At 41.0% G+C, this 19,343-nt stretch overlaps 1 protein-coding gene across 3 annotated transcripts; it reads left to right on the top strand.

Moving 5' to 3' along the window:
• The first annotated feature begins 14,151 nt into the window (after positions 1-14,151).
• On the top strand, positions 14,152-18,937 carry LOC110385576 (uncharacterized). 3 transcript variants are annotated; one of them, XM_062671616.1, is made up of 3 exons: positions 14,165-15,200; positions 17,276-17,429; positions 18,661-18,937. In XM_062671616.1, the coding sequence occupies exons 1-3, from the start codon at positions 15,156-15,158 to the stop codon at positions 18,828-18,830; spliced, it is 369 nt and encodes a 122-aa protein (XP_062527600.1). In that variant the 5' UTR covers positions 14,165-15,155; the 3' UTR covers positions 18,831-18,937. The 3 variants fall into 3 exon arrangements, 1 of the variants encoding a protein (XP_062527600.1); XR_009974574.1 differs by having other exon boundaries at positions 14,152-15,200; positions 17,276-18,937; XR_009974575.1 differs by having other exon boundaries at positions 14,152-17,429.
• The last annotated feature ends 406 nt before the right edge of the window (positions 18,938-19,343 follow it).

Here is a 19,343-nt window from a genome sequence, read left to right as displayed (position 1 = left end):
TATTCCGAAGATGTCAGTTGTTTTCTTATTACGACTTAGCACCGACTCGCCTCCAATGCAGCCGGTAACTCTCATACAGAACTGGCGTGTGTAAATTGAGAGTTCGAATGATCGGGGACTGGAGTCCATTCATAAGCAATAAATTGGTGTCCACGATAGTGCCTAGTGATGGGTATTAATTACTATAGTGGTGTCTTCAAACGACTTGAGGACAGTAATTTTGATGTCCAAATGTTGACAGCATCTACATTATGAATTCTTTTTCGTCTCATTCTCGAGAATACGCGTGCAACTAGTAAAGCCAGTCATTCTGAAGCCGCGCTTAATATTTTTACGCGCTGGGGTTTGGGATAAATAATTGTAAAGTACAATTAAAAACTGTATTCAACACTTAGATAGCTTAAAACACTTTAAAATTCTCAATACGCTTCTTCCGCTTCGCTTCAGGTGATCCGTTCGCTGTTTCGTTTCGACTAGTTCGAGTAGCTTTTGTAGTCGTAACGAAATCCCTAGAATCGTCGAGAATATTCCACATAATGTGGGTTTCCGCTATCTTATAATAGATGGCGTTGCGCTTCTCGAGCGTTCTGGATGCTACTAGATCCTTCGATATTCTTTCGGCTATTCGGTGATAGATAGCGTTACTGTAACCGGCGTAACAATATTTATAATAAAGGCTTAGTCTACACATACTTATATCGTTGTTTACGAATATTGCCCGATTTATAGTATCGGTAATTTTTTTATTATCACTGTCTGATCTCTGTAGCATCTTGAGTCTTATTGTTTATAATTAATTTATTGTAGGGTTCTAATAGTCCCGTTTATCGTGACTATATTGTTGTTGGAATACACTCCGTGGATCGTGCTGTAACGACCCGGAACCAGACTTATTACCGTCTAATTGTCACTTCACACCAAGGAGCTGGAATATCCTCATTGGATCCCAAGACCTAGGCAATGTGCATCAGAATTACATTTTTTAAGATACATTTAATTCTTTATCACTACGTAACATTTCACCATCATCATTCGGAATTTATTACTATTAAATAATCACTGATCGTAACCCAGTAATTTAAATGAACTATAAAAATGGAGATGAACTGATGAAATGACAATCGTGAATGATAACGGTCACATAGGGCAGTACTATCTGTCACGGACAGAGCTCCGTGCACCCATCGCAATAGGGACAGTACTGATCGTTAACGATAACGTTCCACATCCAATACTGTGCAGTATGTACTGACTGGCTATCGCAAGACAGCTGTCCGTGCACCAAGACGCATTCGCTCAAAGCGTGTAGAGCATTCTTCCCCTACCTAAGCTGATAGCCTTGAGAGGCTATTTCAGCGTAACCTTAACTAGTAGGTAAGCTCACGGGGCTTAAACCTGACGACGTTGCTAACACGAACCCTAGCAAGAGCCGTGCTTTTACCACCGAATGGTAGACGCGACCCACTGAGGAGATCCGGCGAGAAGCTCAGTGGGCTGTGTCTGTGGGTTAATTTACTTGTCGAGCCCTTCGTCGCAAGTGACGGGTTCGACGAGAACGATGACCGGCGTGCAGAGCAATCTGCGCAACGGCTTATAAAGAACTAATTCCCCACTCGACGATACCGTAATCATGCTGCCATCTCTCGGGAATCGTGCTGCGTTTCGTTTAGCTACCAAACTAATGACCATCTCCGACATGCTAATTTATGCCCCTATATTTTTTATGCCAATTTTGTTAGTTTTATAAACTCTCATTTATTAATTTTTTGTGTGTGTGTATTTGCTATATGCATTAAATGTCTAAATTTATGCACTTTTGGTTATTTTTTATGGTGCTCTGGGAAACCTTACATTAATGTTGAGTCTCATCTTCACCACTGCGGCTACCGGTTAGTGTAACGTTCAATTATCCACTTTTACCGTTACACTGATGTTTGAGGGGCCTAAAAGCACCGTGAGTGGATCCGGGGGACCCGACAAGACATGTTTTAGGTGACGGCGGCCTTGCTTTGTTTGCCTCGTTGCCTGAGTCGGATATGTAGTTAGCGGTGGCGACGTTTAGAGGGTTATCGTGTCGCGCCGCTTTTTCAAAGTAGCGTCCTTAAGCTTCCCTAAGATACTTACATTTCGGTTCTAGATTTAGGTCATCGTGAAGATCTACATTCCTCATATATACCACGGTGCTCCGACGACTATCCTACAGAAACGGGGTTGGATGACCTGGAGAGAGTTAATATGTGTGTACGGGCTGCGTGAGTGAACACTACGCTTGCATAGGTCAAGACGGAACGTATGCAAGGTTTGTTTGCCTAGAGTGTCACCTTGTTGCGAAGGGACAATTTACTTCTCCTGCAGATCATAGGGTAGAGTCAACCGAGTAGGAATGCGGCTCGGTCGCGTACTAGTTAATGTGGGGACCAAATGTCATCCCTCTTTTTTTTTTTTTTTTATTGCTTAGATGTGTGGACGAGCTCACAGCCCATAGACATCTACAACGTAAATGCGCCACACACCTTGAGATATAGTTCTAAGGTCTTACTATTGTCACAACGGCTACCCCACCCTTCAAACCGAAACGCATTACTGCTTCACGGCAGAAATAGACGGGGCGGTAGTACCTACCCGTTCGGACTCACAAGAGGTCCTACCACCAGTAATTACGCAAATTATAATTTTGCGGGTTAAATTTTTATTACACGATGTTATTCCTTCACCGTCGAAGTCAATCGTGAACATTTGTTAAGTACGTATTTCATTAGAAAAATTGGTACCCGCCTGCGGGATTCGAATACCGTTGCATCGCTCAATACCGGAATGCACCGGACGTCTTATCCTTTAGGCCACGACGACTTCAACCTCTGTTGAGAGTGACGCCTAAGTGCTTGGCCTTCGAAGCCCATGGTATGGGCTGGCCAAAAATTTTGATAGCTGGAATGAGGTGACCGCGCCTAATTCGAGATGATATGTTAGCAGTGGTGTCAGGAGGGCGAACCCTTTTGAAGAGTATGGTTGTGCTCTTCGCAGGGTTGCTGTCGGTGCGCCACTTCCAAAGCCACTGTCCTAAATTAGTGGCTGCGATCTAGAGCTTACTGTGTTTGAACGACATCTTTCTACTCGAATAGTCGTATACGTACGATAGCCGTATTATCGGCATCTAACTGGGTCGGGTCGGGGTATGTCGGTAAAGTATAAGCTGAAAAGTAACGGAGAGAGAGCGAAGCCTTGCGGAACTCCAGCCGAGATCTAACGCGGCAAAGACCGGATCCCCTCTACTCGATACCGAAACGAACTGTTATACGGGTTCTGGATATTCCCTTTTTAAAAAAAACTTTTAAACCAACAAACGTGTTGTCGCGACGGAGATCGAAAATGGACTGAGGCTAATGGGAATTGTAGTTTACTGCTGGCCACTAGAAACACTGACTGAGCAGGGAAATAGGGATGTGTCAGCAGTAAAGGGTACAGGGCCGTCTTATAACAACCCCCCGCATAAGAGTAAACTTACGGGTTTAAGTAAGTTTGCGAAAGAAAAGGTAAGTTGATGGTAAGTGGGAGTTTATTCCATACGGAGACGAGGCTGAGGGTGAGGAGCTGGTGAGCTTGTAGAAATACTATCTGGTTCTTTTGTTATTGAAAGTCTTTTACGAAAGACACATTTGTTGGTTTTTACAAAATAGAAAATAGCAATAGAACTTAAAATTATAAAAAATGAAACTATGCTAAAACTAAAACTAACATAATCAGAAAGGTCATCCAGGAAATCATCGGAACTTTCATCGGTTGACTTAATAGGTAAATCGTGAATTACATTCAAATTGTCAAGGTTAACATAGCGCAACTGGGGTATTGATACATCGATGCTCATTTTGGAGAACTTCATTACATTACAACAACTGTCCTTAATTATATTAAAATTTGAAACAACAGGATTAACATCAATTTTGTAAGTATTTTTTGCTTCTAATTTATTTTCTTTACAGAATGCTGTGCAACCTGGATTCAAGGTAAGTATTCCAGTTCCGGATATTATAATGTCTGTTATTTTACGGTCACATTCAATAGTCAACTTTTCATTGTTTGATTCTACATAGATCCATTTGTTATTATTTAGCTCATGCCAGATATCAACTGTTCCGTATATGAATTTCGTAGTACATGTTTCAGGTAAGGTTTCTAAAGCTTTAGTAATGATTTCCGTTTCACAAATTGGATGATTGACAACACTGAATGTGTTTACAAGGTTACAAATATAATTATGTCCAATGATTATCTTACAGGAACTTATTCTATCAAGGGTAAAGTATAGTTTCTTATTTTCACTAATTCCAATGAATGGTTTCGTTGCAGTTACAAGTGCAAATGAATTTGGAGATTTAGGATTGTGCGGTACAGGTATAGGTATGACTTTATATAAATTGTAAGCCTCTATATTCACGAGAGGGATTTTTACTACAAATACAAGATTGTTGTCGACGACATATGATACTATTTCTGCAAGATTCATTAGGATATTAATATTATCTAAGTTCAATTCTACAGGGAAGTCCTTAAATCTAGGTAAGTTCTTAACATTACTAACTAGGTCTACATATAGTTGCTTAGGAGTAACAATAGAAGGATGAAGAGTATTTGTTTTTGAAAACAAGACACTGTTCACAAGGTCTTCGATTTTGAATGAAAGTGTTAACAGATTGCCTTGTAACACATTTATAATTTCGTCTAAGTTTGTTCTAAAGCTAATAGAATTAGTGACCACAGAGATGTTTTTAACCGAAAGAGATAATTTTTCGATAGCTTCATCAAGTAAGAATTGGTTTTTATTAAGTTCGTTTATAGTAGCGTTAAAGTTTGAAATAGCTGATTTAGAAATGTAAATACTTTGTTTCAGATTGAAATTGATATCCTTATTGGCTTGTTGTAGTTTAGCAATAGCTCTATTATATTTATGTGCATCATCTTCATCTAGGGTTCCGAAGATGTGTTTGAAAACAGTTCCAATACCAGCAAACCAAGCAGAACGTTTTAAATTAGAAGGTGTCAGATGTGAAATGGATTCAAAGTCTCGGATAATATCTTTGAATAGGGAGTCAAGTGGTTGTATCAAGTTATGACATTCAAAGTGATTGACAGATTCACTTTGTTGACAGAGGTAGCGTATAGTACTAAATACGTTTTTAATGTTATCTATGTGGATTGGGGCAAAGGATATGTCAAATGGAATGACGATGTGAATGTGGTCATTCATAATTTTTGCAACTCCATACGGGTCGAAATAGACGCCAGGGCTCGAGGTGATAATATGAGTGTACTCTTCATTTTCATTTCCCAGGATAGGGTTACAGATCGTGAGTCTGCAAGAAGAACAATAAAGGTAGGTAATTGTTATTAGGTTTAGTTTTCTTTTTACGATCATCTATTTCCCGCTTCATGTGCAATCTTGACCTCATCAAAGTGATGTTTAACATGTCGACGGTTTATTAACAGGGATAAGGTGTTGTTACCATGGATTTTGACTATCTTATAGGGTCCTTTCCATACAGGTGATAGAGCTTTCCTTAGTCGTAGGTGATTTTTTAGGTAAACATAATCTCCAACTTTATATTTTACAATTCGAGTGTGTCGATCATAGTATTCTTTTGATCTTTCTTTGGATGCCTGAATATTCTGGAGTGCTTTCTCTCTTGATAGTCTAAGTTTATGGTTTAACATTTTCAGGTATTCGGGATAAGTCGTGTCAGAGTGGAGTTCATAAATGGAGTCTGGTATGAAAGGTTTGTGGCCAAACAGGAGTTCGTAGGGAGTGAACTGGGTTGTAGTATGGACATTGGTATTGTAAGCTAACATTGCTGTAAAAACGTATGCCAGTTGTTTTGGTTTTCGTTGATAAATGACTTTAAATATTCTTTAAGAGTGGAGTGGCTGCGTTCAAGTGCACCTTGGGTTTGTGGATGATACGGTGAAGCCCATATTTGTTTTATTTTAAGGAATTCACAGGTCTTTTTAAAGAGGTCAGCTGTGAAATTTGTGCCTTGGTCGGTTACGATCATTTTAGGGATTCCGAATATTGAAATAAAGTGGACTAAACATTCACAAGTATCTTCTGCCGTAGCATTGGATATAGGGTAGGCACAAGAATATTTCGTTAAGTCATCTTGAATCGTGAGTATAAACCGCAATTGGATAGTACCGGCTTCTGGTAGAGGGCCAACGATATCAATGCTAATTCGGTCAAAGGGTTTTGTTGAGGAAGTGGTTATTTGCATTGGCGCTCGGTTTATTTTACGTAGGGCTTTGTTGGATTGGCACAGAGAGCAGTGTTTGACGTAGTTGTCTATATCGGATCTGATTCCTTTCCAGAAATACTTCTCCTTAATTCTATTATACATGCGAGATGAACCTAGATGTCCAGCGATAGGTATGTTGTGATTCTCTTTCAGGATCTTAGGTATTTCGCTCAGTGTGGGGTAAATTATGGAATCGTGATAAATGTTGATTGCGATATTAGTGTCATGGAAAAGATAATTTATCATATTGTATATTTTGGTAAAAGATAACTTTTCGAAAACATTTTTGAAATCTGTTATAGCTATTTCTGTTGTCGTTTCGGTGAGCATAATTTCGTCTCTAGCTTTCTTTAATGTGTTGAATATGTCCTTATATGAGGACTCATCGAAGTGGTGAACTTTTGTAAAGAGAAGGTAGAAGGTTTTCCCAGAGCTTGAGAATTTTTTGAATGTATAAAGCTCCTTTTCATCGTTAATGATGCTGTCTGAATTTTCGTTGTTACTTAAAATTTCTTCGATATATGGGTTTGATTCATCAAGGTCAATAGATGTAGGTATTATTATGATTTTACAAGAGCTTTTCATTATGCTTTGGTTATGTTCTTTTATGTTCGTGTTGAAGGTAAGGGTATTGGATTTATCGGACATAGCTTTTAAAAATTTAGGATAGTCATCATTTGATGAATCTAGGATAGCTAGAGGATCAATGACCTCGTTATGATCGTTGGGTTCTAGAGGGGTACCGAGTGGGCTGAAGTCTAATGGACAGTCATCGTAAGGACTTATGTCGCTAAGAGGACCGAGGTCGATGAGTTCGCTTTCTGGTGTAGGTTCGACTTGAGTAGAATTTGGACTAATAACGTTTTGGTCTTCAGATGGTTTGGGCGATAAACTTTCTACTGGGTTTACAGGGAAACGTGATAAGGCGTCGGCGTTACAATTAGTTTTCCCTTTTTTGTATTTGATGTCATAATCATATTCTTCAAGTTTTAGTCTCCAACGAATAAGACGAGATCCAGGATCTTTACAATTGAATAGCCACTGTAAAGGTTTGTGGTCTGTTATGATCGTGAAGCGACGACCATAAAGGTAAGGTCGGAATGTTTTGGTGCCGAACACTATTGCTAGACATTCTTTTTCAGTCACGCTAATTACATTCGGCTTTATTTAAGGTGCGTGATGCGTATGAGACTGGGCGATCTCGCCCTATAGGTCCTTGTGATAGGATGGCCGATATCGCATAGTTAGAGGCGTCACAGGTCAACAGGAAAGGTGAATTAAAGTCAGGATAAATAAGGATGGGTGCTTCTACTAATTTATTTTTTAGATTTTCGAAATTAAGTTGCTGTTCATTAGTCCAATTGAATGGTGTGTCCTTTTTTAAAAGTGAAGTAAGAGACTTAGCAAGCTTAGAGAAGTCGGGAATGAAGCGCCTGTAATATGATACAAGGCCTAAGAAAGATTTGATATCTTTCTGTGATTTTGGGACAGGATATTGGGTTACGGCCTTGACTTTGTCAGGATTAGGCTTAACGCCGTCTCTTGTGATTATATGACCTAAGTAAGATACCTCTTTCCGAAGGAACTCACATTTTTCAGGCTGGAGTTTTAGATTAAACCTTCTTAGTCTTTCGAATACGACCCTGAGGTTCTGGATGGCCGTTTTAAGGTCAAACGCATATAGGATGATATCATCGAGATACGAGAAGCAACGAGACCCTTGGAGACCTGTGAGGCATGTGTTCATCAGTCTTTGGAATGTGGACGGGGCATTTTTTAAGCCGAAGGGCATTCGGTTGAACTGGAAATGTCCCTGCGGGACAGAGAAGGCTGTTTTGGGTGCATCTTCCGGTTTTATTAGAAGTTGATGGAATCCAGAAGAAAGGTCGAGGGTGCTGAAATATTGACTCTTTCCTAATTGGTCGAGTATCTCAGTCATTTGAGGGATAGGGTACACTTCACCGACAGTTATGTCGTTGAGTTTCCGATAGTCGATTACTATCCGCCATTTCTTTTGGCCGGAAGCATCAGCTTTTTTAGGAACCACCCAGATGGGGGAGGACCAAGGAGAGGAAGATGGAGTGATAATATCTTGGTCCAACATTTTATTGATTTGGGTTTCTACTTCTTGTTTATGGCATTCCGGGAACCGATATGATTTAGTGTGGATTGGAATATCATTAGTGGTTTTAATTTCGTGTTGGATGCTTGGAGAAAAGGATAAAGGCTCGTCAGGAAGATGGAATATATCAGAGTAATCTGAACATAGATTAAGAAGGGCATCAATTTCCTCTTGATATAAATGAGATGTTCTTAAAGAGTCTAGTACCTTTTTTGTACGTTTAGTTACATTCTCGACGTTCAGGAGAGTCTGAATTGGGTAGGTATCTATTTCATCTAGTTTTAATTTAAGGTTACGTCTGATTTTAGTAGGTTTGTTAGAAATATTAACGACTGGAATGTTTACTCTTTTGTTTTCTTTTACTTTTACAAGGCAGTTTGCCGTAAGGAGTGTTTTGGAAAGGTGCTGATCTATTATAACACCTTCTTTTAATTCTGGATTTACGACAGAACATTCAATTACTGTTTCCGTACGTGGGGGAATGATATAATATTGATCGAAGAAGTGTATTTTGATTTCATTTCGATTTATTTTTAGAACATCGCGACTATAGTCAATATTGCAACTGTTAACGGTTAGGAAATCGTTTCCTATGATACCATCATAGGGTAGGTTTATATTTTTTATTAAGTGAAATTTATGGTTTATTAATTTGTTGTCATTGATTTTAAATTTTAGATTAAAGTAACCTAATGTAGGGGTGGCTTCTTCGCCGGGATCGATGCCTTTTATATTTATTGGTTCGGGAGTTATAGGTGGTTGTTTGAGAACACATGATTGTTTTAGTAGACAAATGGCAGATCCTGAGTCCACCAAGAGTGTGAGTGGAATGTCGGACACTGGTGATTCCACCAGCACATGAGGTAATAACTTCTTTGAGGTATCGATGTTAATTTCGTAAATTTCCTTACAGTTGGAAAGTACCGGCGTTGGTACAGTAGTTGATGGCCTAAGGTTTCCTTTCTCAGATGTTGGTTTCAGAGTACTGGATTTGTCTGAATTGAGTCTGTCAGTTTGGGGCTGGTTACCCTGTCGGTTAGACTTGGATATAAGGTTAAGTCTGTCAGTTTGGGGCTGGCTACCCTGTCGGTTAGACTTGGATATGAGGTTAAGTCTGTCAGTTTGGGGCTGGTTACCCTGTCGGTTAGACTTGGATATAAGGTTAAGTCTGTCAGTTTGGGGCTGGTTACCCTGTCGGTTAGACTTGGATATAAGGTTAAGTCTGTCAGTTTGGGGCTGGTTACCCTGTCGGTTAGACTTGGATATGAGGTTAAGTCTGTCAGTTTGAGGCTGATTAAATGTGCTGCTTTTTGTATATTGACCCGGACAGCACCTACGCGAGCCAGGATCTAGTTTAAAGTATCGACTGTGTCTATTCCTTCATCGTTAACATCGTGGATTACGTCATGGGTATTCGTGAGGTGTTCTGTGAAATTAATACGATTAGTAGGGACATTGTTTAGTCGAGGTTGGAAAGTGCGCGGATTTTGGTTTATTTGAAATCTTTTGTTGTTGAATTCACGCTTCTGACAGTTTTCAAGAGTATGGCCGTTGGCCTTGCAGTATCTGCAGAAATACGAACTGTTACTGCTTGGGTTGGTGTTATTGGTTGACGGGCGATTTATGTTGTGGTTAAACGTTACCGGTCTAAACTGATGGTAATCTCTAGGTTGGTTTGGTCGGTAATTGGGACGTGAATACGTGTTTTTATTAGAGGGCCCCGGAATAAAGTTATGCTTCCTTTGTGAGGCCTCTAAAATTTTCTCTTCGGAAAGGGCAAAGTTGATAGCTTCGTTTAGGTCACCTGGGTCACGACATCTCACGATTGTGGAAATTTGGGGCTTTAAGCCCATGACAAAATGATGTAAGGCTAAATCCTGCATAGCAGCGACGCGACCAACGAGTTCGCTTTTCTTTTTTAGTGAAATGTTAATTTCAGTTAATAGTTTGGATAGGCAAGATTCGATTCGTAATGCGAACTGATTGACCGAGTCGTTGTTTTGATAACAACTCTGTAGATCGGAGAGCAAAGCAGAATAGTGCTTCTTTTCACCAAACTGAGTGGTCAAAAACTCGGAAAGCTGCTCCCACGTTTCGAATTCTTTAATTGAGCAAGCACTTTCCGCTTTGCCCTCTAATTGGCTTAGTATATATTTTAATAAGGCGGGTCTTCTTGCGTCGGTTGCTAGGTCATAGGCACTCTGACAGTTGTTGATGAACGGCACTAGCCTTTCTCGTGATCCATCGAAAGGTTTAATAAATTTGAATAGAATGTTTAAATCCATGTTATCAGCGTCCGGTTTAAGGCGTCTGGATTCCTCTTTGGTAGTCATAACAAAATACTCGGCTCGGTTATTGTTTCAATGGAATGCGGCCGATAACGCGAGACTTGAGCGAGCGGTTGATTGCTGATTGTGATTTTTGGCGTTGATATTGTTCAGATTCACTTCACGAAAATATTTTGAGACACTTACAGATATATAATGGATAATCGATAAAACATTACGAAGGTGTTGTTCCGTTGGTGACGGTGAGTCCAGTCCAGTCGCGGGAAGAAACACTTTTCCACTTTTATGTCACTTTAGTTCACAAGTCACTTGGGAGACGTCCTGGGATATTTAAAATCCCTTTCAGCTGCTACCAAATTGTTATACGGGTTCTGGATATTCCCTTTTTAAAAAAAACTTTTAAACCAACAAACGTGTTGTCGCGACGGAGATCGAAAATGGACTGAGGCTAATGGGAATTGTAGTTTACTGCTGGCCACTAGAAACACTGACTGAGCAGGGAAATAGGGATGTGTCAGCAGTAAAGGGTACAGGGCCGTCTTATAACAGAACGGTTCGACAAGAAGTTTCGCATGATGAGCACGAGTCTGTCTGGCACTTCTATGCTGTACAGTTTGTAAATTACCGTTGTGCCAGACTTTGTGGAACGCTTTCACAATATCGAAGAAGGGGGCGCCCGTAGGGACGGGTCTAGGTCTATTTAGTTAGATTTGCTCCGTGAGGCGATGCGCTTGTTGGATGCACGAATGTTTGGCGCGTAATCTAAGCTGTTCGTTTATGAGGATGCCATTTGAGATGATGTAGTCCCAGAGGCGTTTACGAATCAGTAGTTCATACAGTTTACCTATCGCTGGGAGGAGGCTAATCGAGGTCTAGCTTATGGGTTCGTTTTTAAGTGTTCCAGATTTGTGTATGCCGATAACGTCCGCTTCTTTCCACACCGCGGGAAAGATGCAGTTTGTCATAGCTGCATTTAAAGTAGAGGCCAACATTATTATCAGTTGGCCGGGTAAAATTTTTAAAACGCGGTTATGGATTCCGTCGGCGCCGGTGGCTTTCCGTGGATGTAAGTTCACGATTTTTTCCTTGACTTTGTAAGGGTAATAGCGGGTCACGCGTACGAGGGTGGCAGTGAAGCTCTGCGATCGACCTCTGTCGACTAACTGGGTGTGTTCGGGGTCGGCGGTCTGAGCACCATAGATGCTCACCATTCTTGCAGAGCGTCGGCCAGTAATTTTGCCTTTTCACTATCATCGAAAGCCGGAGCTTGGCCTGGGGGCGTACGACGCGAAGCACAGTGGCAATAGATTCCGGTTCGAGGGTCCCAACTTCGACAGATTCGAACATCGGTGCATCGCTACATAAAAATGCAGCGGACGTTTTAACTTTAGACAACGACGACTTAATCCTCCATTACAGCCCGGATTCCTCCCTGTCCACGGAGAACACCGTCAAATCCAGACAAACTATCCGTCCTATTACCGGTGATAGGACCTGTTGTGAGCCTTCACGGGTAGGTACCACTACCCTGTCCATTTCTCCCGTGAAGTAGTAATGCGTTTCGATTCGAAAGGTAAGGCAGCCGTTGTAACTATACTGAGACCTTAGAACTCATATCTCAAGTTGGGTGGCGGCATTTACGTTGTAGATGTCTGTGGGCTCCAGTAACCACTTAAGACCAGGAGGGCTGTGAAAAAAAATTATTGGGGAGAGTTCTGCCAAGCTCAGCTTGTGTGGGACTCGGTGTAAGATGTGGTTTAAGCACGACCGAGTTGAATGACGACAGGTCAGTGGTCGGAGTTGAGTTGTGACATTACTTCGATAGAACGCAAACGCAGAGTTACGTTCTTAAGTAGTGTCAGATCGATGGTGCTCGGACGATGAGCGTTATTATAGGGAAAATGAGTCCGGGCTGGAGGGCCTACGATTTCGAAGGCGAGATCGTCAATAAACGCGTCTAGTCGCTTACCGTTCAAGTTTGTGTTGGGACAGTTAAAGTCGCCTGCCAGAATGACTGCTTTCCCCATGCCGACCAGTGCCTCGATGTCGCTACTCAGGAGGGGTTTTCCTGGGAGAACATACACGGATGCGATAAAGATCTGCTGGTGTCCCGAAAGATTCGGCAGATTGATGTCTTGATTTGAGAAAGCGAGGGAGACTCGAGTGTGACGCAGTGCAGGGCAGGCATTTATAGTAAATGTTACTCCTTTAGGGGCGGGAATTCTGTCATTCCTAACCGTGACATAATTGCGATTTTAGAGTCGCGCGGACTTAGGGCCGGTGGCTGAGGGGTGACGCAGCGGTTGTAGTAGTTAGCGTGGTGACCCTGTGTTCAGCATAGGACACAGCTGGAAGGTTCGGTTTATATTTATTATCGCGCAGTAGTACAATGAGCAGTGGCGAGATCACCCAGGCATTTCACGCATTTTTAATTAGCAGTTGTAGCACTGCCCGGGAGTGCTGCGTTTTTGAGGAGCCTCTACTACGGTTCCGGAAAGGCCGCAGACGATTTTGAGGGAGGAGGAAATACGTTTGCTTTCTGGGATGGGGTCGAGGGTGACCATATTATATGGGAACTTCCCTGGCCGCTGTGCATGCGGTGCACACCGGTTACCGGGAACGATTGTTCCTTTATGTCGGTCTTACTCCGACTTAGTACCGGATTAGTAGATTAGTAGACCGGATTAGTTCCAGGTCAAACTCGGAGAAACTCGTCAAAACGGGGATACCGGGGTTGACGACGCGGTGTTCGCGTTCCTCCTGAAGTATATATAGCTGTGATAACGTATACGCTCCTTTTGGAGGTAAGCTGCAAGCGCGCGGTGGTCGGTGGGGGTGGGGATTTTAATTTGGATCCCGTTACCGAGGTTTCGCGCGCTGGTGTAATTAATTCTGAGCGTGCGGAGAGCGTGGAAGACTCAATCCTACGCTGACTTCTCTTGAAGGATTAGCGGGGGTAGAGCTTTTAGGAACGGTTTGCGGTCGCGGCGAAGGGGTAGCGCGGCGGGCCGAGGACGATTCGAGGTTTTTAACGTGTGAAACGTTCGTGAATTTAGGGAGTTTGGAGGAGGTCGCGGAATCGCGGGAATCCGCGGCGCAGGCACGTTTTTTACCCCGTAAAACAGTCGTTAAACCGTCAGACGAGGCGGTAGCGAGGAAGGGCAATAAAAATATATATTATCATTCTTGTTCAAAGAGTACAAAGGTTGTTCTGTTATAAATAATGGTGTTGTATAATTTCTATATATTTAGGAATATAGTCTAGTCCCTGATTATGTCAAATGTACTATGCTATTATTGTGTCTGTACTCTAGTTTGAGCAAATAATAATATAAAAAAAAATTGAAAATAATGTTAGGTAATTAAAATCGAATGTCATGTCCATGTCAATGTGTTTACTCTGACCGCTGTTGAGTTTATATTATTCTTTACAAACACTAATGATTGAACTAAGCCCATAATTTAGTTGCAATTATCATGAATGTGTACCAATGATAATGCGCTTCGGAATTAAAATTAAAAAGATAATAGTTTCTGTGAGAATTTTTAATATTAGTGCAGTATTAAACGCCAAATACTGACGACATAGTTGTGTTTACGAGGCAGTCACCATGAGGCGATCGACAAAAGTCATCTCGCTGGTCAAGCAGTCAGATAAGGGAGAAATCAAAACATGTTCCAGATTCATGAAGATATACTTCTTCGTGATTTACATTCTTACTGGATTCAACTTCGGTTTCTACACCGGCTGCGGCCTCAACTTCTTGCGAGTCATACAAGCTTCAGTCTTATTACTGAGATCGATCATCGCTTCATACAGCATTTATGTCGCGATTCATTTCCGGGTCCTGGAAGCAATTTGGTACTGTTTGACTTTCAGCGAAAGCTTAATGGTAGTGGTCTGCTTCATGCTGAGTAGATCTGCTCTGAGCTGCAAGAGCCTGTTCGAGTACTTGTACAGTGTCGACCAGGAGTTGAAGAAGAGTGTCGGTCCCAGCATCGAAGTGAAGCTCGTGCTGTACACGGTCGTGGTGAGCGTGCTGAGACTGACTGTCTACGTGTTCTGTGCTATCGCCTACTACGAGAGCCTTCACGAAGGATTTTCCGTCGAGTTAATCTACAACACACCTTGTTACTGCTCGGATCTGTATCTCGTGGTACACTTTACAATATTTCATTCGGTTTACTGTCGACTGAAGGCGCTGAGAATATCTATGAACGAGAAATTTGATGTTTACAAAGGTACTCTCATATACAAGTCGTTGATTGATAATTTGGAAGAAATCAAAAAAAGTTTGGATGTTCCGGTAAATATTTATAGCTCTGTTTCAGTAGTTTTTATTTGCTGATCTTTTGATTACGTTAATATAAATCTGAACTTTGTATTTGCTCAGTGACTGTTCATGATCCACTCGATTGTTCTAGTTCTTCGTGATCCTACTAAACGCAGTAGCCATAGCGATGATAAATATTTTGGTGACTTTGGAAATTTCTTATGGACAAACGGTACGTAGAATCTTAGACATTGGCTTTCAGATTACCAAATTTTTAGATTCAGTTTAATATTTGTAACGATGTTTATCACAGAATTTAAGGAATCAGGCAAAAACCTGCATTATGTGCATGAGGTATACCTAGTCAGGTCATAAATTCTGTCACATGTTTAATGTAAAATAATTGAAACAAGTTTATTCATTATGTAACCATTCATATACCAAAATGAACTTAACAAAACATAGATTCTTATGACACTAAAGTTTATTCAAAATGACCTCCGTGATTTTGAATACAGGCCTTCAATCTGCGCGGCCAGTCGTCCAATTGGGATGAGGCTTTGAGCACGCCTTTTCCTCCAAGTGTTGCCATATCTTGTAATCTAACGGATTCAAATCTGGACTGGAGGAGGGCCAGTCTTCGTGCCGGATGAAGTCGATTTCACGCGCCGCCAGCCAGTCTTGTGTGCTCTTCGCTCTATGAGCTGGCGCCGAATCTTGTTGGAATACCCAGTGCCTGTTATTGAACATGGTATGAGAAACAGGTTCCACAAGGTTCGTCAGGACTGTATTTTGATACACAACTACATTCGTTTTTACACCTTTCTCACAAAAATGTACCTCTGTTAAGCCCCAATAAGAAACTCCCAACCATACCATGAGCGAGGATGGAAAATGACCTCGTTGGACACGCGGAATATGGATGCTCGCTTCTTCACTACTGTGTGCGTACACCTTATCATTTTGTTTGTTGTAGCTCTCTTCTACGGTAAAAAATTTTTCATCCGAAAAAAGAATTTCCCGATATTTTTTTCCCGCGTACCGGTTGAACAAAGCGCGGAATCTCTTCAGTCTCAGGTCCATTAGACGAGCATTCAAACGATGTTCTGTTTTTTTGATATGCCCGAAGCCCTAAGTCTTCATTTAACACCCTTTTCACCGTGGTTCTGCTTAACCCCATCTGAAGGGCCAACAGTTTCTGCTTACGTTTGGGATTTCTTTGAATTCGCGCCTTCACAGCTTTTATCACTGCTGGAGTCCTAACAGACCGAGGGCGACCACTTCTTGACCTGTCATCTACACTAGAATCTTCATTGTATCGTTTGATGGTACGATAAACGAATCTTTTGGTTATATTCAAATTTTTCAGTATGTTAAAAATTTGAATTAGCGCGTAACCGCAACGATGCAACGCAATAACTGCAACACGGTCTTCTTTAAGCGTCCACTCCATATTTAAAAATGAGTAAAATTCTAAAAGTATACATTTTTATTTTCATGAACAATTCGAGATTCGAATTCAATAAACTTTTTTGTGGCCAGCATTCTAAAAGAAAAGTTTTTACTGTGTGACAATACTTATGACCTGACTCAGTCAGTAGTTCACCACTCGTCATTTTCTTCATTCTTCAACTTTTCAACTTCAAAGTACCTCTTTCATTTATCTCTTATTTCCTTTAATTTGTTAACACTCTTCCTGCACTATCTTTCAGGCATTTAATGTGGCTAAAATCTCTTCCATCCTTCTCTCTTGCATTGGCTATCCTATACAGGTGTGTTTGTCCTTCAGGTCTTTCTAGCGGCTCATACAATGCATCTTGTGCCTTGGTCCTGGTAATATCTACATACTTTTTAGCTGGCTTCTTACTTTCTTTATATGCTGTCTTTAACTTCTATTTCGTAACCAAATCTGGGAAATATATGTCTTCTGTAATTCTATAAAGGTCTTTTTCTTTTCTTTAAGTGCTTTTTGAACGTAGTCGCTATGTCATCAGCTATCTTTATCTTTAATTTTCTTCCCCGTTAATATTTCAAACATATTATTCTATAATATAACAAATAATATATATGCTTAATAAGACTATCTACAGTTTTCCTATAAAATCTCAGATCCTATAAATTATTTGTAAGCTAAACTCATGCCGTTCAATAACACAGTGGAGGGCCGGTAGTGTTCACCCTGCGCACTGTCATTGTGTCGTTTATTAGTTGAGAAGACGAGCTCATCGCGCAGCAGGTGTGAACTAGTTACCAAAGTCTGTACAAAATATCAAACATAAATCTTTAACAAAAGTTTACATATTTCAGATGAAATTTATTAGGACAGCATCTCGTTATCTGGAAACTGTCCTGCTGTTCTCGTCTGCGTTCGCGCCAGTGCTCGCGGCGGACATGATGGCGAGCGAGGCGCAGAAAATAAAAGTCACTCTCAACAACATTCTACAGACAGACGACTCCCTGCGTAAGAGCTATTTGGTCACAGTACTCAGCTGCACACACATTAACATATATTATCTGTCATTAACATTCAATAACTGCCTACAAGTAATTAATTGACTGTCACCTCACGGACGCTCGTATACTACGGGGCGTTTATGAAAGGTTGCGTCTCCAATCTGAAAAGTTTAAATTAAAGTGTGTTACTAATTAGAAGTAAATATAATTATTAGTTAAACATAGTTTATAGGAAATCTCTCAAAAACTGGGTTGTAGAGCGTGACAAAGAATAAAACAATAATATGTACGAGGGGTACATAATAGTATTGTTATGCCGCTAAGAGTAACGCCACCTGTCGTTATTAATTAAATAGCAGAAACGAATAGCAGAAGAACTAGTAATATCGAGAGCGCTCGAGAAGTGTAACGCCATCTATTATCAAATAGCGGAAACACATATCGAAACGACTCGAATGTTCTCGATAATTGTCGAGAGTTGTCGTGTCGACTATAAAAGCTTGCAGAGGTGACACGAAAATAATTAGTAATCGGATCTACTCGAAACAAAACAGCGAACGGATTACCTGAAGTAGAGCAGAAGAAGTTAATTATGAATTTTTGATTTTCCGTGTGTTTCTAATAGTTTTAATTTATGCTTCGGTGTAAGTTTTATGTATGTCAAGCCTCAGTGCGTAACAATATGTACCTACGCTCGAAAATGAGGGAGAGTTGTGGAATGGACTCTGGTCTAATGACGTCAGTATCGCCTCACAGGTCAACCTCTGATAATTCCGTAGAGTGATTCCCATGATAGTATTAGGCCGGTTAGAGAAACGCCATCTATCGCTGAATAGCCGAAACGAATATCAAAAGAACAAGAATCATAGAGAAAACTCGAGAAGTATAACGCCATCTATTGTCAGATAGCGGAAACACATCAAAGCTACCCGACTTGTCCAGAATGTTTTCGATAAATCTAGGGATGACGTATCGACTATAAAAGCGTGGCAGAGATGGCACGAATTCTGTTGGTGATCGGAACTACTCGAGGCGAAACAGCGAACGAATCACCTGAAGCGAAGCGAAAAAGTTGAATTAAAATTTTTAAATTGTTTTGTGAGAATTCTAAGTGTCAATGCAGTCTTAATTTATACTTCGGTAGAATTTTTATTTATCCCGAACCTCTGCGCGTAACAATAGGATCCCTTACAATAAGTCGGTTGTTGACTGATGGTGATGAGTACTTTTCTGTTCAGTGGAAGATGATCGTCGCAAAGTGAAACAGTTCGCGGGGTACGTCTCGGCTCGGCCGTTCCGGCTCCGCGCGTGTCGGGTGCTCTCGCTGGACTGCACGCTCCCCGTGACCGTGCTCAGCATCTGCGTCACCTACCTCATCGTGGTCGTGCAGTTCACGCATCTCTACTGATCTCTGCTCCGCTGTGCCGTGCTATGGTCCGCGTGGAGTAAATCGGCGTGTCGCGTCCAAGCCTCGCATTGTTTTATTATACGTAATAAATGTGTTTGATTGTTCAATTTGCATATTAAATGCACACCCAACATTATTCATACGTCCATTAAAAGTAGAAAAGTTCTAATTTGAACTGTAGAAGTATGGTCTCATTGATAGCAGTGTCTCCTACTGCCCCTCAACCACAGACATGTCTTATATACGAGGAGTGATCAAAAAGTAGTGAGAACGACACATTCCTTGTAAAATAAATACTGGCAGGTATAGCTCAGATTCATATTTGCAATATTAATAAAGAAAAACAATTTCGATTCTCTTTTCTTTTTTTCCATAAGGTAGTAACAACTGAAACAGGTACGAAGACGATAACGAGGTGATGGATGCCGTCGAGAGCTTTTTGCAGAATCAAGACAAAACTTTTTTTTTTAAATGGATTGAAGCGTTGGCGAAGAGCTGGACTCGCTGTGTAGA

The sequence above is a fragment of the Bombyx mori genome, chromosome 12 (genome assembly GCF_030269925.1).
Source record: "Bombyx mori chromosome 12, ASM3026992v2".
NCBI classification, from domain to species: domain Eukaryota; kingdom Metazoa; phylum Arthropoda; class Insecta; order Lepidoptera; family Bombycidae; genus Bombyx; species Bombyx mori.
This window is presented reverse-complemented; position numbering and strand designations above follow the sequence as displayed.